The following is a 25161-nucleotide window of genomic DNA, read 5'->3' on the forward strand; positions in this document are numbered from 1 at the left end:
TAGCGATATCGCTTAGTGTGACAGTACCTTAAGGGATTTGCCTGCTTACACCAGATGTCTTCAGCTCCACCTGGAGCCGCCGTTTGGAGTCTTGCTCTCTTCAAACCACAACACATCCACTGTCTCTCAAGTCAAGCTATGACTTCATCACATGTCCTGCCAACACACATGCAGGTGGAGATATGTTGGACACCTTCACACCTACTCTATAGATATCCACCTAAAACCAGCCTATGTCTGCAATTTATATTTAACCCTCACAACACATTTTGTGCTGGAGGAAATTTTCCTGGTTTCACATCACTGATGCCAATATGCGCAGTGACACATATCTCCCCTCTTATACTGTGCCAGTGACCCTGTCACATATTCCCCCCTCTGCCCAAAGCTGGGGGTTTTGGCATCTTCAGACACCAAACAGGGCATTCAGGAGAGCACATTCCGTGTTATCTTATAACTTTTCTGACCTATGCCCTATGTGGAAACTGAAGTCCTGAAGGGCTAAGAAACACCTAGTCACCCAGGCGTTCTTACCCTTCTTCTCCCTTAACCGTCTCAGAGGGGGTCATGGTCTGGCACTAGCTTAAACCTACGGCCTAGAAGGTAATACTTCAGTGTGTCCATGGCCCACTTTATGGCTAAGCATCCTTCAACAATTGCTTAGTTTTTCTCGCTGGAAGAGAGTTTCCAGCTCAGATACAGGATGGGATGCCCTTCTCCATTTATTTCCTAAGACAGCATGGCTCCTATCCTGTCTTGTGATGCATCCGTCTAGACCACAAATTCTTTGCTAAAGTCCGATGCAAACAGAAGTGGATGCTTGCACAGACCCCACTTAAGTTTCTGAAATGCCATCTTTGTGTCAGGAGTCCATTTCACCATCGACGACATGGTGCCCTTAAGGAGATCCATTAATGGAGCAGCAATTATAGTGAAATTTGGGATAAATCACCATAATACCTCACAATTCCAAGAAATACCCTGACTTGCTTCTTGGAGAGTGGTTTCTGCCATTTATGAATTGCCTCCATCATTATTAACTGTGGCTTGATTTAGCCTCTCCCGATGATACAGTGGGGAAAAAAAGTATTTAGTCAGTCAGCAATAGTGGAAGTTCCACCACTTAAAAAGATGAGAGGTGTCTGTAATTTACATCATAGGTAGACCTCAACTATGGGAGACAAACTGAGAAAAAAAAATCCAGAAAATCACATTGTCTGTTTTCTTTTTCATTTTATTTGCATATTATGGTGGAAAATAAGTATTTGGTCAGAAACAAAATTTAATCTCAATACTTTGTGATATATCCTTTGTTGGCAATGACAGAGGTCAAACGTTTTCTGTAAGTCTTCACAAGGTTGCCACACACTGTTGTTGGTATGTTGGCCCATTCCTCCATGCAGATCTCCTCTAGAGCAGTGATGTTTTTGGCTTTTCGCTTGGCAACACGGACTTTCAACTCCCTCCAAAGGTTTTCTATAGGGTTGAGATCTGGAGACTGGCTAGGCCACTCCAGGACCTTGAAATGCTTCTTACGAAGCCACTCCTTCGTTGCCCTGGTGGTGTGCTTTGGATCATTGTCATGTTGAAAGACCCAGCCACGTTTCATCTTCAATGCCCTTGCTGATGGAAGGAGGTTTGCCCTCAAAATCTCACAATACATGGCCCCATTCATTCTTTCATGTACCCGGATCAGTCGTCCTGGCCCCTTTGCAGAGAAACAGCCCCAAAGCATAATGTTTCCACCACCATGCTTTACAGTAGGTATGGTGTTTGATGGATGCAACTCAGTATTCTTTTTCCTCCAAACACGACAAGTTGTGTTTCTACCAAACAGTTCCAGTTTGGTTTCATCAGACCATAGGACATTCTCCCAAAACTCCTCTGGATCATCCAAATGCTCTCTAGCAAACTTCAGACGGGCCCGGACATGTACAGGCTTAAGCAGTGGGACACGTCTGGCACTGCAGGATCTGAGTCCATGGTGGCGTAGTGTGTTACTTATGGTAGGCCTTGTTACATTGGTCCCAGCTCTCTGCAGTTCATTCACTAGGTCCCCCCGCGTGGTTCTGGGATTTTTGCTCACCGTTCTTGTGATCATTCTGACCCCACGGGGTGGGATTTTGCGTGGAGTACCAGATCGAGGGAGATTATCAGTGGTCTTGTATGTCTTCCATTTTCTAATTATTGCTCCCACAGTTGATTTCTTCACTCCAAGCTAGTTGGCTATTGCAGATTCAGTCTTCCCAGCCTGGTGCAGGGCTATAATTTTGTTTCTGGTGTCCTTTGACAGCTCTTTGGTCTTCACCATAGTGGAGTTTGGAGTCAGACTGTTTGAGGGTGTGCACAGGTGTCTTTTTATACTGATAACAAGTTTAAACAGGTGCCATTACTACAGGTAATGAGTGGAGGAAAGAGGAGACTCTTAAAGAAGAAGTTACAGGTCTGTGAGAGCCAGAAATCTTGATTGCTTGTTTCTGACCAAATACTTATTTTCTACCATAATATGCAAATAAAATGAAAAAAAAACAGACAATGTGATTTTCTGGATTTTTTTTTCTCAGTTTGTCTCCCATAGTTGAGGTCTACCTATGATGTAAATTACAGACGCCTCTCATCTTTTTAAGTGGTGGAACTTGCACTATTGCTGACTGACTAAATACTTTTTTTCCCCACTGTATAGCTTAAGTACCTGTCCTCTTCTTTCCCTATGGCACACTTCTTTGGATTTACAGTGAATCCAGCTTTTCTCAATGCCTCCATATTTAGATTTTTTTATTCCTTTATTATCAATAGGGCAAAAGGGTGTGATCTGAACTTTTTTTAATCTTTTTCATGTTTTGAAAAACTTCTTTTTACTGACTTCAATAGTACCTTTAGGAGACTTGAAGCAGCCATCATCCTATCGCTTGTGGTATACATAGCAGTGCAGCAGCATTACTATGTATATCAGAATTCACAATCTCCCATGAATGCTGGCCAAGAGCTGGCATTCACTGAAGTTAAGTACAAGCACAGGGGTCTTTTACATACTCCAGACTGTCATGACAACCCATTACGCTCCGCGATCACATCACGGGGCGCTGATGGGAGGCTGGAATAACATGCTTCCAGATGGAAAATGTTAAATCCCACTGCCAGAGATTGACAGCGGTATTTTTCTGGTCAACAGTCATGAGTGGAGCTCCGATTCCCCCATAGATGTTAAAGACACATGACAGCTGATTAAATCAGCTGTCATGTGCAGGGAAAGACACAGGCTTAGCGTTTGAGCCCACATCAAATACGGGGACCCAACATATAACGTAAATATTCCCCATTCTGCCAATCTGTGCATTGCAGTGGTTGGATCCCCACCAATCAATAAGTTATCACCTTGGACAGAAAGTGACTTGTTTTCACTGAAGAAACCCTATAACTGAATAAAATCTGCTGTACTTTTTTGTACTATTCCAGAATTTGATATGCATTACTACTACTTGCTATGAATAATTAGTTTGTACGTGATTTTAAATAATTTACAATACATGTAAAAGAATTTGTTATCCATATTACAGTTTGTTAACTACAATACGTGGCAAATCTATTAGACAAGTAAAACCATAGAGTTACTTTCATGCTTATGAGATTCCGTCACTTCATATCACATGATGCTGCTTAATACTATGGGCTCTAATACATAAGGCTTTGCTGGAAGCATCAACTACAGCTGACAGTTTTGTGCTATTGAAGTTCAAAGAAAGTGAGTTAGTTGCTTAAAAGATAATAATAAGGACAACATTTGAAACACACGATTTTCCATATAACTGGTGCAGTGAAGTAGGAATTGCATCTGTTTCCTGGTTCAATCTTGGATATCTCTATGGACATATAAATTACAACGTTGATAGTGGATCTGCGAATGATTGCCAAAGAAGCTAAAAACCTGGCACAAGCCTTCTGCAGCAAGTAATAAGGTAAGAAGACTTTATTTAGGTGCATGGTGACATTGTATGTTTCCGTTTTAGAAAAAGTTAATTGTAGCCATTTCTAGTGTAATTATCACAGTTGACTTTAGGACCACAGCTTTATTTAGAAGTTAAATGAAGGCTGCACTACTGAGACATTTGACTGACACTTTCTATGGTTTAACCCATTTACGGACTAAGTTTCCATCACAGGATAATAGAGACAAATGTTCTACATTTCAGCTTTAACAATCACAGGTTTCACCATTTTAATGCCTTAGCAAGGATAGCTAATAACCAAAGGATGGAGGTGTGCACATTTTATACATTTTATATTATGCACCTTTAGTCAAGAGTGAAAGTACGGGTTTTCATAATGTCTACCTGTAGCTTGAACTATAGGCTTAGCATTTCTTTATATAAAATCTTTGAACAGTACATGAAATAACTAAGTGTTGCACAGTAGGTACTTGCATTGTCCAAATGCTTCATTGGTGCTTTCACTAATAATGATTTTTAAAATGTCAGCACATACGCTTTTATATAAGTGGAAATAGCAAGCTATCAGGACTGATTGCATATGATTTATTTAATATTTAGAAGAGAGTATTTTGTATTAATATTTTTTCTACTTTGTAGAAAATGGAAATTAAAAAATTGACAAAGGGAAAGAAATTAGTAAACTAATTGGATGCCAGCAGAAAGGGTTTACTACATTGAATTGGATAAACAAATGTGTTATTCTGCGCTGCTGTGGAGAAAAAAATGAAGGATGCCAATCCAATTTCAGGTGGTTTTATTTGTCAACGCTTTTTGGAGTATAAAACTTCTTCATCAGTACAAACCATGACCATAAAACATATTGACTTGCCTGCATACAGAATTTTATGCAGAAGGAGCTATTAGCTTTGTGGGAAAAAAAATCAGTAAAATATTGATAGAGTGTAAGTATTAATACCCTAAACACATAATCACACACATAATAGTACCAAAAAAGGGCAATCAGCTCACCTGTCTGGTGCATGGCAAAAAGCCCTCTCTTGTAATGTAGGTAGATCCATGTATTAGCCAGCACTCACAGTATTCTGTAAAAAGTTAAGTTCATTGTTCAGATTATGCCTGAGTCATACAGGCATAATTGACCTCCTATTGCTACATAGAGCTTAGAAGGATTCAGCTAGTCAGTTTTTATTCACGTGATGTCAAACAGATGAATTTGCTGTGTAGAAAGGCAAATGAGCAATTGTAATAACACAGTGTTATATAATATGATGACTGCAATATATTAAGAAGATGAAAACTTTGATAGGAGGAGTGTTTCTTTAAAAGTCCATAGGTGTTCTTGTTACTGAAGTTTGCTGGGCAATTTGTAACATGGCGCACAGCAAAGGGCAAAGGCTATAGGAGAAAAGAGTAAAGCCCAGCCCTGGAGTAAGAAAAATGTGTAACATATCTGCACTGTTCACTGTCTGTCAAGGGGATATGTCTAACATATTGGGCTGTAAATCATACAGTGTCCAGTGAGTAGGGAAATTGTGAAGCAAGGTGCTTGTAGCAGACCTGTATTGTTTGTTAGGACAAAGGTCTACCCTACAGCTTATAATAAAAATGGCTGTAAATAAAGGCTATATCTGCAGGAAGGGACATGCTTTACATGCTGACCAGCAGACAGTATTGTGTCCAGAGAGTGCCCAAAGCGTAACATAACAGCAGAGTAGTGAATGAGTAGACCTGTTTTGTCAGGACAGACATAGAGTAATTACAAAACTGGCCTATGTCCTGTGTCTTGTAATAGAGGGGAATGCCTCTACTGGTGTGCTTTGTTTCATATCATATGAACCAGTGACATGATCTATGTCACCTTTAGCACAGCTTTGTCAACAGGACATCGGCTATGATATCCTGATCAGGGTGGTGGTCAGGTTTGTGTACTCCACAAGTGAACTAGGGAAATGAGAGTGGCACATCAGAACACAGCACATATACAGATATAGCTTTATGCTGAAACCACCAGAGAGCCTGACGTGGATTAAAACATAAATAGCAAGAAATACCCTTGTGATCTTTCTGAAAGTAATATTTTGTCCATGTGTGTATACCTTTAGTTTATTATATTGTTTCATACACTATATCTGTGGCTAGCCTAAAAATTGAGCTGAAAAAATAAATAAGTTACATTAATATGTGGTTGGGGAGGGGCTGTTGCTTTTCCCAGTCATTAGATACTTGGTTTTCAGATTTTTTACTGAATTTACTTTGTTGTATCTGTTTAAAAGCAAGCCAAGTGTATGTAAATGCCAAATGAAAATTCACCTACATCCCTGCCCATAATCCCGCCCACCCCTCTGTGACGGTGTCACTGATTCAGTCAGACTGCCATATTACTCTCCTGAGGATCACATTGCAATCCTCGGACTGGCTGTCTGCTCTCCTGACCTGAGTGTGACTCTATGTATTTCTAGTAAACATACTGAGTGCCCAAGGTGTTTACTATATTCTGACAGCTTTTCCTTCTGAGCACCAACATCTAATGAGTGGCTTTCAAAAACTCCTCACTACTTTTACTATGTATTTCTATGCAGCTGTCATCTCAGGTCAGGAGAGCAGATAGTCAGTCCGAGTATTGCGATGCGATCCCTGGGCATACAACAGTCTTACTGAATCACTGATGCTGGTGCAGAGGGGTGAGCGGGGGGGACGATGTGAATATTCAATTGGCATTAATATGCAGTACAATTGACTAGCTGGCATGTGACTATTACATTTTCCTAGGCTTACAGCAAGAGAACGGGGTAACGTACATCAATAAAGGTGACATATCCTGAAAGGGCTACCCAAGCCCTATTTCAAGGTATGATTAGTAGGATACGAAAAAATGACCTGACAGATTCCCTTTAATAGTGACATTTACTAGCCATGGGAACTTATGGCAAGGCCTGCACAAATACAAATCACAACAAAATTAGGGTAGTAACATCCTTTCTGTGGGGAAAAAAATCTTGATTGAGTTTGTAACCATTATGTACAGTGCATCTTAATATTTTGTAATGGCTGTAGTCATCCAATGGGCAACCATAAAGTCTCTTTGCAGCCCTAGCTGGTCTTAATATTTGAGAAATAATAAGTAGCTAATCAATTCTAAAGTGGACAAATGCTTTATGAAAGATGGGCATTATCTGCTTGATTCTATACAATAATTATTTAATCTATGGAAATATATGTGAGTTATGAAATGCGGAATTATATGCCTCCTCATGGTGCGTACAAAACAGGTACTTCTAACAAATACCTCAGCATAAGTATCCAAAATTATCTGAATGTGAATGCTTTTTAGCTGAAATGTTTTGATGATTTTGGTTTTCTCTCTATCTCCCAATAGATTTGTTTTCCTAGCAAAGATCTACTTAATTGCGCCAATCTTAAAATTATCAAAATTAATATTTCCAGCAAATACAGGGGACAGTGTAATTAGTCAATGAGTGCTACTCTGCTAAGGCTCTAGTATATTGAATAAGCTAGCATATCCAGTGCACTTACCGATTAAGTATTCCAAATTCTTACTTTCTTTGAAATTAATACTTAGGTACAAGGTAATCATTAGAAATGTAAAAATAATGAAGATAATACTTGATTAATAAAATTATAACATATCAAAAAAGAAAATATCACTATTTTATAATTGAATGTTGGTAGATGTAAATATGACAAAGTACTGAGAATGAAGGATTGAATGAAACTTGTCATTTATATAGGGGCTACTCATGCTAATTTTGGAATCTGGAAAAACATTTTTCAAACATGTTTTTAATAAAACTTTTTTCAGTCTACATAACTAAATTTGTGATCAGATTATTATTGCAATACCTATATGTATAGCATGTTATAATGCCCATTAAAATAGAACATTGATATACTGTTTGTAACATGCATTTTGGATCCTTCATTAGGCTCAAAGACAAGCAAAATAAAGAAGATGTACTCCAACATGATTTAATTGCAAAATGGTGAAAACAGAAATAAAGGGAAATTTAGGAAAATAGACTAGGACTCTAGAAATCAGGAACAAATTGGTGAAACTGAGATCGAATTAGACAATAATCTTGAGGAAGCCAAGTAGATGGGTAGGTCACTAGTAAAGGAGACTGATGCACAAAACCACTGACAATCATGAACGAAGAAGAAAAAACACCTGCTAAAACATGAAAAATGGGTACACTGGATAATAGCTTGGAATGTGGCCTTATAAATGCTTCATGGTAAAACCCTCTTTATAAATCTGTTGGTAAAAGATAAGGGCTCACATAATGTAAATATATCTATCCCTGAGAGGGTAATATTAACCATTCTGAAAAATCTTTGCAAAAGATGTTTGCTGTAGAGAAAAAAAACACATTTTCTGATATCTGTTATCTGTACATCTGTTTTTCTTCTACTTTATGCAAAATGATATATTTGCATAGTTTGGTTCCATGTGGCTTACTTCTCACATTAGATAATTAAAAATGAAGCTAAAAGAAAATGAGTTTGTGCTCAGCATGGCGATTAGTAGAATGAACACAGACTAAGCTATGTTCCCTTCTGAAATGTCATTCCAAAAAATGTCTTGTATCTCAAACTGGTGTAAATCATGTATAAATACATACCTGATGTTACTTTGAAGTCCTAAGTATTTTTCAAAGCCAAGTAGTCGTTTTTGTCTAACATATGCTCTTCCATATGGTGTTAACCAAACTCTCTCAGGATGCTGAAAAATTACTATTACTAACTGCCCAACTAAATGAACTATAAATAATATGATGGTGTTTTAGAAATAATTATAATATAACTTGGTGAAATACAATGTGATTTAACTCTACCATAGTTAAATCACTTGTATACAGTGTCGGACTGGGGTGCCGAGCGCCCACCAGAAACCAACTCCAGGACCCCGTTTTTCAGCTACTTGCAAGTGTAACATTATCCTCAATCACAAATCTATATAACTATGAACTAGGTAGATTGGTAAATGAATAAGATGTCACCTTTGTCTGTACATAGTGAGTTAATTATGTAGTGCCAAGTACTGCTCATATAAGAGGGTGCTGGCTAATTCTTCCACAGGGGCCCGCCGGAGGATTCTGTTTCCTGTGGGCCAGTCCAAGCCTACTGACATACCTTTTCTGATAGGTTTTATGTTGTTTTTTGCCTTTCTGCTTTGTTTCCTGTCCTGTTACCAGCTCTGTTTCCATAGCAATCACTTCCTCTTCAGAATCTTCTGCTCCCTTCTTACTACATTTCCCATCATTCTTTGTGCTGAGCAGCAAGCCAGCATTGAGCATAGACCTATAACTCTACCTGAACCCCTCTCACTCTTCATGTCACACACAGCATCAGCACAACTTACTGTACATGACACTGCAGGGAATAGAAGTAATGCAAAAAGCACAATTACACCAGCCCTTATAATAAAGATTATCTCCTTCCCTCTTAATGATATGAATGATGGGATGGATATATGGATAGATGGGATGGATCAATGGATGGAAGAATGGGGACAGATCTTAATGTATTCATATTATAAAGAAAATATAGGAGGTACATTTACATTACAAAGGGTATATAGAAGTGTGTGTACAAATAAATACACCCTGTTGTATACATGCAAATGCAAGGAAGAGCTGGCAACCTTCACAGAAACCAAGTGAGCTCTGCTGAATGGAGCCCCACCCACCTTTGCAGCAAGCCCCTCTCACCCATCAGTTTCCAGAGCCAGTAACTGATGGAGAATCTGACATGATTACACAGGAAGCCAGGAGATTCTCATCCAGAGATCATGTGACAAGGCACAAGCAGCTAAGGTTACAGCAAAATTTGGCAAAGCAAAGTATTTGGTGAAATGCTTATGGCAGTTAGTTTACATGAAAGAGACATGTAAAATAGGGGCTAACCCATTCAATATACAGATTTTGCTTGTATGATACTAATTAGAGATGATCAAAACTTTTGGAATTTGAATTTGCCAGGTTCAGCTAATTTTTTTCACAAAATTCAATTTGTGGCAATTCCATTTATTGTAATTACTCCAATTGTCCTGAAAATATGTGTTTAACACTCTCATTCTGAGGTCTCCAAGCATTGTATCCAAACACTTTCAAGCTTTTTAACACAAACACAGCCTTAGGAATGTCAATGTGACCTCACAATAAAAACGACTGGTAATCCCATTGTAACAGTCAACTGAATAAAATAATGAACTGACACTTTTCATGTTTTCTTTTAATTAATCTTTTAAGCCTCAATTATTTATCATGTGCCAAAAAGGACATAATAAGAAATGCTAAGTAAGCAGGTACATGTGCAGAATGGAAAATGTGAAAGTAGGATGCAATATACTTTAGGTGAGGCGTGTACGGTTGTCAGGTTGGACTAGCAAAACAGGGGAGCCGAGTGCCAGTGGCAGTGCCAGGTGTTGATGCGAGTTCCTCGCATTACACACGCAAGTCTGACCCCAGCCTACCAATCAAAAACATGGTCCTAGTAACCTGTATAGGAAAACAATTTGCTGGTCATATATTTAACTTTTGAACATATTTTAAACAATTCAGGCTTTCAAAGACACTTAGGCTCCAATTTATCAAAGTAATTTCAACAAAATTCTGGCTTAAATTGATTTTTGAAAAAGTGAAAAATTTTGACACATTTTGGAGTTGCACAAAAATGTTACGACTTTTGGTGTTTTCATGCCAGCTAATCCCAGCTATGGCAAAATGGGCAAAGATGGGAGATGCATTTGGGGCTGTGACATCATGCCTCATCTAATCCTTGACAAACTTTGATGTTACATATACCAGAAATCTGATGTGGCACAAAGAGGTGCACATTACCTGTCATATGCTCCAAAATTATGAAGACATGCACCTCATTATAAATCAGGAGCATCGGACTCCTCCAGGAACAGTGAGAAAATTGTTGATCTTGATGAATCTGGGCCCAAATGTTTAAGGGTACACGGTCAGTAAATGCTGCGGGTTGGATGCTGCGTACATCCGCAGCGTCCAACCTGCAGCGTCCAGATGTTACAGCATAGTGGATGGGACTTCAAGAAATCCCATGTCCACTATACGTGCACTGACGCCCGCGGATCACCTGCGGAGATGGACACGTGGTGCGTCTTTTCAGACCGCAGCATGTCTATTTATCTTGCAGAGGTGCAAGTCTCCACCACCCGTACAATGTATTGGATGTGGTCATTCTGCAACTGTTCAATGAACACATGCGGAATCACCTGCGTTCAAAAGCCAGAAGCGTTTTGGACGCAGCAGACATGTGCTGCATCCAAAGCGCTGCCAATTCCTGACCATGTGTACCCAGCATAAAAGAAGTACAGTAACTTGCACTATCTTCTGACATTTTCCCCTTGGAAGACTCTCAATACTGTACAGTCTAAGTCAATGTGAAGTCTAAAAGGATTCTTGGAAGATGACCAGACATCTTTTTGAGTGTTCTTAACTTTCTGATGAGGTTACATCCATTTTTTTGTTTTATCCTCCCCTGACCTCCCCTGATGAAGCCGCATGGGTTGCGGCGATACACGTGGGGTATGATCCTGGGTGTAGCACCCACTTGGTTATAGCTGTATTTTCACTGCGACCTTATTATTGGTTGCTCTGGAGTAATTTTTGTGTGGTACAATTGAATATTGGATTGTGGGCATTGGCCATATTGCTGTTGGCTTATTATGGCCTGTGTGCCCTAACCAGTGAATATTTAGGGACACATGCATGGAATTATTTCATGCAGTGATTGTGCAATAATAGGCCCCTTGGTCTGCATGAGCAGGTTTATGGGGTGGTTGTTGTGATTAATTGCAGTGAGGTTGGACCACATGGTTGATATACAGGTTATTACAGCATAATCTATAAGTGTGATATGCCATACTTCACTGTTATATATTGTGGGATGCTTCATATGTTTTTATTATGTTTTTAATTGTATTGCTGCATCAATAAAACATTGTTTTTGTACTGGTTCAGTGTGCGCTATTTGCAGTGGTTCTTTTTCTTCTCTTCTCATGTTTATTATTCCACTGTTGCTGCACCTAAACCTTCATTTATATATTTGTGATTGGTACAGTTGGTGCGCCCCATTTTTGTTATATATATTTATCTTGCAGAGGTGCAAGTCTCCGCCACCCGTACAATGTATTGGATGTGGTCATTCTGCAACTGTTCAATGAACACATGCGGAATCACCTGCGTTCAAAAGCCGGAAGCGTTTTAGACGCAGCAGACATGTGCTGCATCCAAAGCGCTGCCAATTCCTGACCATGTGTACCCAGCATAAAAGAAGTACAGTAACTTGCACTATCTTCTGACATTTTCCCCTTGGAAGACTCTCAATACTGTACAGTCTAAGTCAATGTGAAGTCTAAAAGGATTCTTGGAAGATGACCAGACATCTTTTTGAGTGTTCTTAACTTTCTGATGAGGTTACATCCATTTTTTTGTTTTATCCTCCCCATATTCCAATTGTAGCTCATGTCTTATTACATTGTATTGCAATGTTGCGGCGACCAAAAAAGCGCAATTCTGTTTTTTTTATTTTTTTTATTTTTATCCAATCGGATTCATTTATTTTTTATTTGAATTGATTAGACTCTTATGAAAGCAGCATGCTTTCTTTAAAATTGCTTTATTTTTAATGCAGTAAAAACTTTAGTTTTTTTTCATATTTTAAAAAAATTGTTTTACTTTAACTGTTGAATTGGTGACAAATCCAATAATTAAGTAATTACTGGCGAAAGACTGAGTAAATCAAAATAGAAAGACAAAAATACTATTCAATTTGAATGTGAAGACACAGTGTGTTTTGATTTTTAATGCCTCACTTGGATTTTATAATGTATGATTAAGTCACTGTAGCTGAACAATACAGCATTTTATGTAATTGAAGTGTTTTTTCCAAATTCCTTTGTTCTGAAAATATCCATCAGATCCAGTTTTCTTTCCACAATGATAAATAGATATATCTGATGCTTTCTTCAAACTCTGCTCATGATCTGAAACAGCACTCAATGTACGATAATATCAAAATAATCACATTATTTACAGTTCTGTCTTCAAGAAGATTCAAATGATTTATTTTATCTAAACCTTCAAGCCGCCCTGTAGCGAGATCAGCGTTACCGTTCTCACATAACCTAATGATTATCTTAATTTTGTACTGTACATCAATTACCCCTTTTATCTCAGAATGATTAATCAAAGCTATGGCATGTGAATGTATTCATCCCCTGTTAAGTAATTAACACAAAGGCAAATTCTAAAAATAAAACCAAACAAGCAAAAAGCATTTGCGTATTTTTATGAGGAAATATATGCGCAAAAGTAGATTGATTTGAATTTATTAAACTCACCCTGCAAACTACAAGCTTTCATATGTCTAGGACAACAGAAGAATTAAAAAACTACGGCTCTTGTAATCAGTGATATCTGCCGGCCTCTGTGTGTGAGCAGCTGGTATCGCGCACAAGGGGTAGATATATGTAGATTTGTCGCCACCGGCTGCTTAGCTCCAGTTGCAGAAGTGAGCGGAGCCAGATTGTAACTTAAGGGGTTAATAAGGACTTATCCTTTCAGCTTTCTGTTTTAGTATGCATTGTATTCATTGTGAATTTATTATTTTTTAACAATTTTTTTTTCAGAAATCTTCATTGTGAGATACCCTTGTTCTTCCTCCTAGAACTGAATGAATAAATTAATAGTGGACATAGCAATTCTCTTTGCACAGAGGGAGCATTACTATACACTCTGAGACTGTCAGCATTGATTGGACAGTGTCAGACTCTGTAAGGGCTCATACTCACTTGCGAGAGACTCGCAAGATTCTCATGCGAGTCTCTCGCATGAAAACCTGGCACTGCCGCCAGCATTGGGACCGGAGCATGCGGATACATGTATTTCTATGCAGCTCGCTCTGGTCCCAGTGCCGGCATCAGTGCCAGGTTTACATGCGAGAGACTTGCACGAGAATCGTGCAAATCTCTCCCAAGTGAGAACTGTCCTACATACAAGGTAGAAATGAAATACTGGATAGTTATAAGAAACAGTTTTCCAGAATTGCTAATGAGAATGCAGTTTTTTGCCTAAACCTAAAAATTCTGTACAAAAAAATGCAAATTTTTTTAAATATTAACCCCTTCGCAACAATATAATGATATGTGTATATATTATGTGGGCACAAGGGCAGTACGTAGTGTCTGAGCTTGCACCACATTTGGTGGTGCCAAGGATCTTCCTTTATCAGCAGTGAAAGGAGCTAGCTCTAATCACTGTGTAACCAATTAAATGCCTGTCAGTTGTTTATACTGGTATTTAACTGGGGCCTATAGCTGGGCTTCATAAAAGATTGTTCTTTCAACTATATAATGCTATACATTATATAGTACAATCAAATGATTACAGGTTTAGATTCCAAAAGGCAATAAAAATAATTAAATATTAACCCCTTCATGACCCAGCCTATTTTGACCTTAATGACCTGGCCATTTTTTGCAATTCTGACCAATGTCCCTTTATGAGGTAATAACTCAGGAACGCTTCAACGCATCCTAGCGATTCCGAGATTGTTTTTTCGTGACATATTGGGCTTCATGATAGTGGTAAATTTAGGTCGATAATTTTTGCGTTTATTTGTGAAAAAAATGGAAATTTGGCGAAAATTTTGAAAATTTTGCAATTTTCAAATTTTGAATTTTTATTCTGTTAAACCAGAGAGTTATGTGACACAAAATAGTTAATAAATAACATTTCCCACATGTCTACTTTACATCAGCACAATTTTGGAAACAACATTTTTTTTCGTTAGGAAGTTATAAGGGTTAAAAGTTGACCAGCAATTTCTCATTTTTACAACAAAATTTACAAAACCATTTTTTTTAGGGACCACCTCACATTTGAAGTAACTTTGAGGGGTCTAAATGGCAGAAAATACCCAAAAGTGTCACCATTCTAAAAACTGCACCCCTCAAGCTACTCAAAACTACATTCAAGAAGATTATTAACCCTTCAGGTGCTTCACAGGAACTAAAGCAACATGGAATGAAAAAATGGACATTTTAATTTTTCCAACCAAAATTTTATTTTAGCATCAGTTTTTTCATTTTCACATGGGTAACAGGATAAAATGTATCCTATAATTTGTTGGGCAATTTCTCCTGAGTACACTGATACCTCATATGTGGTCATAAACTACTGTTTGGGCGCACGGCAGGGCTCAGAAGGCAAGGAGCGCCATTTTACTTTTTGAATGTAAAATATGCTTGAATGTTTAGCGGTTGCCATGTCTTGTTTTAAGAGTACCTGTGTGCCTAAACATTGGAGCTCCCCCACAAGTGAGCCCATTTTGGAAACAAGACCCTCCAAGGAACTTATCTAGATGCATAGTGAGCACTTTGAACCCCCAGGTGCTTCACAAATTGAACTGTAAAAAAAAAAAGTAATTTTTCTTTCACAAAAATTTTATTTGGCCTCAATTTTTTCATTTTCACATGGGCAACAGGATAAAATGGATCATAAAATTTGTTGGGCAATTTCTCCTGAGTACATCAATATCTCATATGTGGTCATAAACCACTGTTTGGGCGCACCGCAAGGCCCGGAAGGGAAGGAGAGCCATGTGACTTTTTGATTGGAAAATTAGCTCCAATCGTTAGCGGACACCATGTCGCATTTGGAGAGCCCCTGTGTGCCTAAACATTGGAGCTCCCCCACAAGTGACCCCATTTTGGAAACTAGACCCCCGAAGGAACTTATCTAAATGTGTGGTGAGCACGTTGAACCCCCAAGTGCTTCACAGAAGTTTATAACGCAGAACCGTGAAAATAAAAAATCTTTTTTTTTCCACAAAAATAATTATTTTAGCCCCCATTTTTTTATTTTCCCAAGGGTAACAGGAGAAATTAGACCCCCAAAGTTGTTGTGCAATTTTTCCTGAGTACCCTGATACCCCATAAGTGGGGGTACACCACTGTTTGGGCACACGTCGGGGCTCGAAATGGAGGGAGCACCGTTTGACTTTTTGAACGCAAAATTGGCTGGAATAAATGGTGGCTCCATGTCGCGTTTGGAGAGCCCCTGATGTGCCTAAACAGTGGAAACCCCTCAATTCTATCTCCAACTCTAACCCCAACACACCCCTAACCCTAATCCCAACCCTAATCATAACCCTAACCACAACCCTAATCCCAACACACCCCTAACGAAATCCCAACTCTAACCCTAACCACAAGCCTAACCGTAATCCCAACCCCAACCCAACCCTAATCCCAATTCCAACCCTAACCCTAAGTTCAACCCTAACCCTAAGTTCAACCCTAACCCTAAGTTCAACCCTAACCCTAAATTCAACTCTAACCCTAAGTTCAACCCTAACCCTTAGTCCAACCCTAACCCCTAGTCCAACCCTAACCCCTAGTCCAACCCTAACCCCTAGTCCAACCCTAACCCCTAGTCCAACCCTAACCCTTAGTCCAACCCTAACCCTAGACCTAACCCTAGCCCTAACCCTAGCCCTAACCCTAACCCTAACCCTAGCCCTGGACCTAACCCTAATGGAAAAAAAAAAAATGTTATTATTTGTCCCTACCTATGGGGGTGATAAGGGGGGCGGTGATTTACTTTTTATTTATTTTGATCACTATGAAAGTTTATCATAGTGATCAAAATAAATGAATGAATCTGCAGCATTGCAGATTCGATTCGGCGCACTGCGCATGCACCCGCCATCTTGCAAGATGGCGGCGCCCATGACGCTGGACGGCAGGACACCGGGACGGATAGCGGGAGGTCGGAGGCACAAAGGAGGGTGAGAGTGGGTGATCGGAGGGGCGATCGGAGGGCTGGGGGGGCTGAGGGAAGGCGGAGGGGCAGATCATGACGGCGGCTGCCGATCGGTGCCGTCAAACGGTGGTGGCAGCCGATCGGTGCCGTCAGTCGGTGTGGGGGGTGTCGGGTCTCGGTGTCCAGCCATGTCCGATGCTATTTCAGCATCGGCCATGGCTGGATTGTAATATTTCACCAATTTTCATTGGTGAAATATTACAATCGCTCTGATTGGCAGTTTCACTTTTAACAGCCAATCAAAGCGATCGTAGGCACGTGGGGGCTAAGCCACACCCCCAGGTGTTAACTCTGAAGGGTCCTTTGTGTGCGGGTCGGGTGACCTTTCAGTGACCCCGGTCACCCGACCCGCAGGGGGGCTATTTATAGCATGACGCCTACGTAGGCGTCATAGATCGTTTGTGCACTGCTTTTCATGACGCCTACGTAGGCGTCATAGGTCGTGAAGGGGTTAATAAAAAAATATAAAAATATACAAAAGTTTAAAATATCCCCCTTCTCTCAATTGAAGAATAAGTAAATAATAAAATAAAGGAATGAGCATGCTTGGTATTAGAAATATAATCTCTGAAAATATTAAGTTAATTAATACAGTTGTAAACATGCTAAAGAAAATAAAAAAATTGCCATTTTTCACTCACCTTACCTGCTCCATAAGTACAATAAAATGTGAGCAAAATGTTGGATGTATAAAAAAAATAGTCTTAACATAAGCAACAGCTTACTATACAAAAACAAAAAAAACCTCACAGCTTCTTCAACAGTAAAAACAAAAAAAGTTATGGGTCTCAGAAAATGGCAACTAGAAACAAATTTTTCTTTTTTCGCAGAATTCAGTATTTTTTTGAACCACCAAATTAAAACAAAATATGCAAGTGTGTTATGAAGAATCATGTTGCCACATTATTTTAACTGCACAATTATAATAACAATACACATAAAACAATGGCAGGATTGCATTTTTTTCGTCAATTTCACCCACCTGGGAATTTTTCACCTGTTTTTTGTGCATTATATGTTAAAGTAAATTAGATATGGTGATGCCAAAAAAAAGTTATCTCGGATGTAGAGGATGTTCAAATGAATGTTATGATGCAAACTAATTATTAAACTGTAAACTCTTTTCAGACCCTTAGTTAATGGAGCCATCACTCAATTTTCAGTCTTGGTTTATAGGGCTCTAACAGCTTTGCACATGTGGACACTGTAGTTTTCCAGATTCTTTTTAAAAAAACAAGTTCCATCTCTTTCTAATAAGAAAAAAAGCTCATGATAAAAAAAAAGATGAGTTCTATTTCCAGGTCATCAATCTGTATAGTGGCATTAAACATCGTATAGAAGACAAATGAATATAGATACAACTGTTGTTTGCTCATTTTGTCATATTGCATTACATCCAGTTACTGTATATAAGCTGTAGAGAATTTGTTCTCCTGCATTTTCCATATTTTAAAGACATAATAGAAGTTTCTAATCTTAATTGCTAATTCTATAACATTTTCCGCACCATCGGAATCTCTTAACTTAAGTATAACACACAGTTTCTTCTGGGCTAGATTTATTCAGATAATTAACACTTTTTGTTATGTCCGTGGTGCTAAATGTGTAATTGCAGAACACAACTAACGAGCAAGCTACTAATGGGAATAATGAGAATAAAGCTGTACTTTACAATGTTCCTTAGAGCTCTTAGTGATCTGTGTACGATAAGTCTACAAACAAAAGAGCTGAACAGAATGCTATATTTTTTCCACAGTCACTTGACACAAACGCCGACATATGAAGACCCCCGAATTGAAGGTTGCCAAATCAACCCTCCTACACCTAGAAATGTGGAAATGAGGAGAGATCCAGTTCTTGGTTTTGGGTTTGTTGCAGGGAGTGAAAAACCAGTTGTTGTTCGCTCTGTAACACCAGGTGAGTGACTGTATTTTAAAAAGATTTTGCATGTGATTAATTCTTATTTTAGTCAGTGATCATGTGATAATTAAACATATAAAAATACTTTTCATATTATAATACCAAAGAGCTTTCTTCAAAAAAGTAGGGAATAGGTAGGCGTAAGGTATAGGCCCTCACTTTAAACAAAGGGAGTTGTGTATTTTACTGGTGATGAAGACATGCATTGTACATAGTTTGGTCTTTTCTATGGTAACATACAGATGTGAAATATGGACCATAAAGAAAAAAGTCAGAAGAACCGACATCTTCAAAATGAGGTGCTGGAGAAGGATATTATCAATACCATGGATGGATAAGGATATCATGGTCAGAAGGAACAAGGCAAACAAAGTAGTGGATAAGATCTTGGTGGACCCATTCAGGATTGCTCAAGATCGATCTTCCTACAGATCATTCATCCATCAAGCCTCAATGGCTTGTGATCGAGTCAAAGGTTGTTTAAAAAAAGAGGGTATAGGCATTATAGACAACTTAAAAACACTTTGCTATCTTCTTATAGCCTTCCCCTGCTTTGTGGGCCTCCACCATTTTCATTTTCAAAGTGCTGGGCAACTGCTTAGAAGAACCCATGGCTGCTGTTTTTTGGCACAAGGTTAGCGGAGGCTGGATTTTTATAAAGCTGGGAAATGTGCATCACCTGGCCTTTCCCAACAATGATAGTCATCAAGCCATAACCCTAACAGGCTAACTAAGTTCTGAAAACACGGTCAAATTATTTGAACACACAAATCTCCACACATTACTAGTCCAGCACTTTCCCCAGCCAACTTCTCTCAGCATCTCTAGTTCAACTTGAGCGGTGCAGGGATAAAAACACACCTGGCTGCAATCGCATAGCCAGGCTCTAAGTTATGGTGCCTTTGGTTTGTGCAGCATGAATTGAGTAACAGGTTTTACTTTAATTATTATTGCTGGAAGACTTTTCATATGTTGCAGGTTGCAAAATCATGACAAAAAATATTGCATAATTACAACAACATAGCCACAATGCATAAATGCCTAACAGTTTAGTATGAACAATTATGTAAATTTTTTTTGCACTTTTGTCCATGTGGTTTTTCATGAGTTTTTAATTTTAAAATGGGGTGTAACAGTATGGTGTGATTTTGGCACATTTCCGCTTCAAAGAGCTCTCTCTAACTACATAAAAAGAGACCTGAAATCTCTCATTTTGCCATGATATATGAGCGGAAAACTCTTCAAAAAATGTACATATCATGTTTTTACATGCATTAATTAAGCATAGAAAAAAACTGATGTCACTATTGGTGCAATTTCTTATTCAAATGAATAAGTAGTTACCATAAAGTTCACTCTGATGATATGTTTTGATCTTTGAGTTGAACAAAGAAAAAAACAAGACTTTTTGGTGAGAAACAAATACAATATAAATTATCTATCAAAGCACCAGTTAAGTTATTGAACTCTAGGTTGTATGCAAATTGTCTCTTCACAGAGAAAGAAGACTAGAACTCTAGTGCCAACTATTGGAAGTAGCAATCCTAAAAGTCAATGTTGACCCTTTAACAAGCCTTGTTACATGACTTAGGATAAAAGCCAAAACCAGAATCTCAATTTGCAGACACTGTGTGTCAAGGTACTGCCCCTCGTCAGTGCAAAGTGTGACTAGAGTTCTAGTTCTCTCCCTCTCTGAAGAGACAATATGCATATTTCCCAGAAGACCATTGCGGTTTTAAGTCTACTCATCTTGGCATGCTTAGCATGTCATTCTCCGCATGGAGAAACAATACTTCTTGGATATCGGTCAGACGCCTATCACACAGCCAAACCAGATCTCACACTTTGCACTGACGAGGGCAGTACCCCGAAACACAGTGTCTGCAAATTGAGATTCTGGTTTTGGCTTTTATCCTAAGTCATGTAACAAGGCTTGACAGCATGACAGCTTCATGAAGCCGGAGAGCTGCTTGCCAGTCCGTACACTGCTTTTCGATCTTGTTACGATTTGTATGATTTGTGCCCTTAGGCCTCTTTCACACGTTAGTGGCTCTGGTACATGTAGTGACAGTTTTCTCACATACCGGAGACACTGACACACGTAGACCATTAAAATGAGTGGGTCTATGCATATGTCAGCATGTTTTCACGGACCATGTGTCCATGTGCAAAATACACTGACATGTCCGTTTTAACATGGACACACGACCCGCAACATGTGCTGCACACGTATACACATAGACCAGTTCACACTGTCCTCCGTGCTCACTGACAGACACTGGGAAGAAGCGGCTACTGTATGCCGCTGTATTCCCCTGTGACTGGTGCTGAACACAGCTGTCATTCTGCTCTCCTGCTCTGCCGACAACAGCAAGCAAAAGAGAATGAATGAAAACCCGACGTTGGGTCACCCTCTATTTGTGAACCAACCAGACGAAACTTACAGCTGGGGGCTGCAGCCCTCAGCTGTCAGCTTCATCAAGGTTGGTTCTCAAGAATAGAGGGGTCCCCATGCTGTTTTTTTTAATTATTTATTTAAATAATTAAAAAAACAGAGAGGGGACCCCTCTATTCTTGAGAACCAACCTTGATGAAGCTGACAGCTGAGGGCTGCAGCCCCCAGCTGTAAGTTTCATCTGGTTGGTTCACAATCTGAGGGGGACCCCACGTCGGATTTTCATTCATTCTCTCCTGCTTGATGTTGCCAGCAGACCAGGAGAGCAGAATGACACCAGCGTTCAGCACCAGCCGTTGAGAACATCGCTTACTGTAGCGCCACTTCCTGGCGGCCGTCCGTGTGGTCCTGGTGCTGCTCACGTGCGGCACACAGTTGCCACACATGTGCCACACGGAGGTACCATGTGTCTACATGGACACGGATAGCTGCGGTACCATGTTTACTGGTACCGGAATTATCTGGACGTGTGAAACTGGTCGTAGACTGTATTAACACTGGTTGATATGCTTATTTTGTGCTTCACCCAACTTATGAGACTCAACATTGTTTCATTATCTTCTCATGGGAAGATCATTGACAATTTTTTTTAATTAGGCTGAATGTGCTCTTGCTGGTCATGTGCATTACAATTGCTGAGGGAGACTAGAGTGGGTGAGCATGCAGTCACTTACAGTTGAGTCCATATATATTTGGACAGAGACAATATTTTTCTAATTTTGGTTCTAGACATTACCACAATGAATTTAAAAAAAACAATTCAGATGCAGCTGAAGTTCAGACTTTCAGCTTTCATTTGAGATTATCCACATTAAAATTGGATGAAGGGTTTAGCAGTTTCAGCTTCTTAACATGTGCCACCCTGTTTTTAAAGGGACCAAAAGTAATTGGACAGATTAAATAATTGTAAATAAAATGTTCATTTCTAGTACTTGGTTGAAAACCCTTTGTTGGCAATGACTGCCTGAAGTCTTGAACTCATGGACATCACCAGACGCTGTGTTTCCTCCTTTTTGATGCTCTGCCAGGCCTTCACTGCGGTGGTTTTCGGTTGCTGTTCGTTTGTGGGTCTTTCTGTCTGAAGTTTAGTCTTTAACAAGTGAAATGCATGCTCAATTGGGTTGAGATCAGGTGACTGACTTGGCCATTCAAGAATATTCCAATTCGTTGCTTTAATAAACTCCTGGGTTGCTTTGGCTTTATGTGTTGGGTCATTGTCCATCTGTAGTATGAAACGACGACCAGTTTGGCTGCATTTGGCTGGATCTGAGCACACAGTACGGCTCTGAATACCTCAGAATTCATTCAGCTGCTTCTGTCCTGTGTCACATCATCAATAAACACTAGTGACCCAGTGCCACTGGCAGCCATGCATGTCCAAGCCATCACACTGCCACTGCTGTGTTTTACAGATGATGTGGTATGCTTTGGATCATGAGCTGTACCATGCCTTCGCCATACTTTTCTCTTTCCATCATTCTGGTTGAGGTTGATCTTGGTTTCATCTGTCAAAAGAATGTTCTTCCAGAACTGTGCTGGCTTTTTCAGATGTTTTTTTTAGCAAAGTCCAGTCTAGCCTTTTTATTCTTGATGCTTATGAGTGGCTTGCACCGGGCATTGAACCCTCTGTATTTACTTTCATGCAGTCTTCTCTTTATGGTAGATTTGGATATTGATATGCCTACCTCCTGGAGAGTGTTGTTCACTTGGTTGGCTGTTGTGAAGGGGTTTATCTTCACCATGGAGTTTATTCTGCGATCATCCACCACTGTTTTCTTCCGTGGGCGCCCAGGTCTTTTTGCAATGATGAGTTCACCAGTGCTTTCTTTCTTTCTTTCTTTCTTTCTCAGGATGTATCAAACTGTAGATTTGGCAACTCCTAATGTTGTAGCAATTTCTCGGATGGGTTTTTTCTGCTTTTGCAGCTTAAGGATGCTTGTTTCACCTGCATGGAGAGCTCCTTTGACCACATGTTTCCTTCACAGCAAAACCTTCCAAATGCAAGCACCACACCTCAAATCAACTCCAGGCCTTTTATCTGCTTAACTGAGAATGACATAATTAAGGGATTGCCCACACCTGTCAGTGAAATAGCCTTGGAGTCAATTGTCCAATTACTTTTAGTCCCTTTAAAAACAGGGTGGCACATGTTAAGGAGCTGAAACACCTAAACCCTTCATCCAATTTTAATGTGGATACCCTCAAATGAAAGCTGAAAGTCTAAACTTCAACTGCATCTGAATTGTTTTGTTTAAAATTCATTGTGGTAATGTCTAGAACCAAAATTAGAAAAATGTCTCTGTCCAAATATATATGGGCCTAATTGTATGTGTACACTCACTGTCATGTTAAAAGTGCCACTGTTACTATTGTCTTGCTAGCGGCTAGCAAATGAAAGATTTGGCTTTTTAGTTTTAGTGTCTATTGACTTATGTTGATAAAATATAGAAACAAAATTTAAAGAGAATTTAATAAAAGGTGACATTGGATAAAGGTAATATTGTCATTGAGGTAAAATATAACATTTATCTTTGTGTTAAATATTTATAACAGGTAAAATTTTATATTTATAATCAAAATCCCCAAGAGGTTTATGACAGCGCAATTCCTCTGGCATATCAAGTAATAAACGTTATTAATGGTACTGCGATTATTTCTGCCAATAAGCAGTGTTAGAGACTTATAGTTTGTGCACATATAATCTTTTTCTGACAGGTACATTCTGTAACCACCTGAAAATCACTAAATAAATGTTAAAAAGAAGGACATAAGCATTTATATTTAACCCCTTCACCCTCGGGCAATTTTCAAATTTTTCATTTTTGTTTTTTCCTGCCCTGCTTCCAAGAGCCATAAATTTTTTTATTTTTCCATCATTTTTTGCGGGACAAGTTGTAATTTTGAATAATGCCATTTATTCTACCCCATAGTGTACTGAAAAATGGGAAAAAAATCTAAGTGTGGTGAAATTGGACGAAGAGTGCAATTCCACAATTGTTGTTTGTGCTTTTTATTTACCATGTTCACTATTTGGTAAAACTGGCTTGGCGATATAATTCTCAAGGGCAGTACGAGTATGCAGCTAGCAAACATTTATTTTTTTAAATTAAGTGGTGAAAAAAATTGGAAATTTGTAAGAAAATTGTTTTTTTCTTTTGTCACTATTTTCCGAGATTTGTAACATTTTCATATTTTAGGATATGGAGATGTGTGAGGGCTTATTGTTTTGTGTTTTTATTGAAACCATTTTGGGGTAGAAACAATGTTTTGATCGCCTCTTATTGCACTGTTGTGGTGGCCAAAAAAATGCAATTCATTGTTTTTAAGTTTTTTCAATACGCCGTTTATGGATCGGATTAATTTATCTTATATTTTGAATGATCGGACATTTCTAAACACAGCGATACCAAATACATTTTTGTTTTTTAATTGTTTTATTTTCAATGTGACCCATTGAAAATAAAACAATTAAAAAACAAAAATATATTTGGGTGATATAAGTGGGTGATTTGAACATTTGCATTTTTTAACTTTTTTCATACTTTTAAAAACTTTTTTTTACTTTTCACTGGATTTAATAATCGCCTTAGGGAACTTGAAGCTGCGACCTTCCAAAAGTTTCTGCTATACATACAATGTGTATTCACAGGAAAATTGTGATGACAGGCATGGGGACATCAGCAAACTCCCTGGCTGTAATGACAACCCTTCGGCAACCTGCAATTATGTCACGGGTGCGCCGATGAGCATGTGAAATGATGTGCCGCATTGCTGACGTGTTAAATCCCTCTTTCAGAGATTTGCAATGGGATTTAGCAGGTTAACAGACATGGGCAGAGCTCCATTCCACCCACAGCTGATAAAGAACATGATGGTTGATTGAATCAGCGATCATCTGCAAGGAAATATGTGGTCTCGGCGTGTGAGCATGCATCAGAAGCAGAGACACAACATATGATGT

The 25161-nt window shown here is 39.0% G+C and overlaps 1 protein-coding gene across 5 annotated transcripts in view; it reads left to right on the forward strand.

Annotated features, from left to right (window-relative positions):
- FRMPD4 (FERM and PDZ domain containing 4) overlaps window positions 1-25161 on the forward strand; it is an 808734-nt gene that overhangs the window by 504303 nt on the left and 279270 nt on the right. For all 5 annotated transcript variants that reach the window (XM_073586154.1, XM_073586150.1, XM_073586151.1 and 2 more), the window contains one exon: window positions 18582-18742. In XM_073586154.1, the coding sequence (XP_073442255.1) occupies window positions 18582-18742 (161 nt within the window). The remainder of the gene's footprint in view (window positions 1-18581; window positions 18743-25161) is intronic.

Source organism: Dendrobates tinctorius, unplaced genomic scaffold, assembly GCF_039654945.1.
Source record: "Dendrobates tinctorius isolate UK_male_01 unplaced genomic scaffold, ASM3965494v1 ptg000091l, whole genome shotgun sequence".
NCBI lineage: Eukaryota > Metazoa > Chordata > Amphibia > Anura > Dendrobatidae > Dendrobates > Dendrobates tinctorius.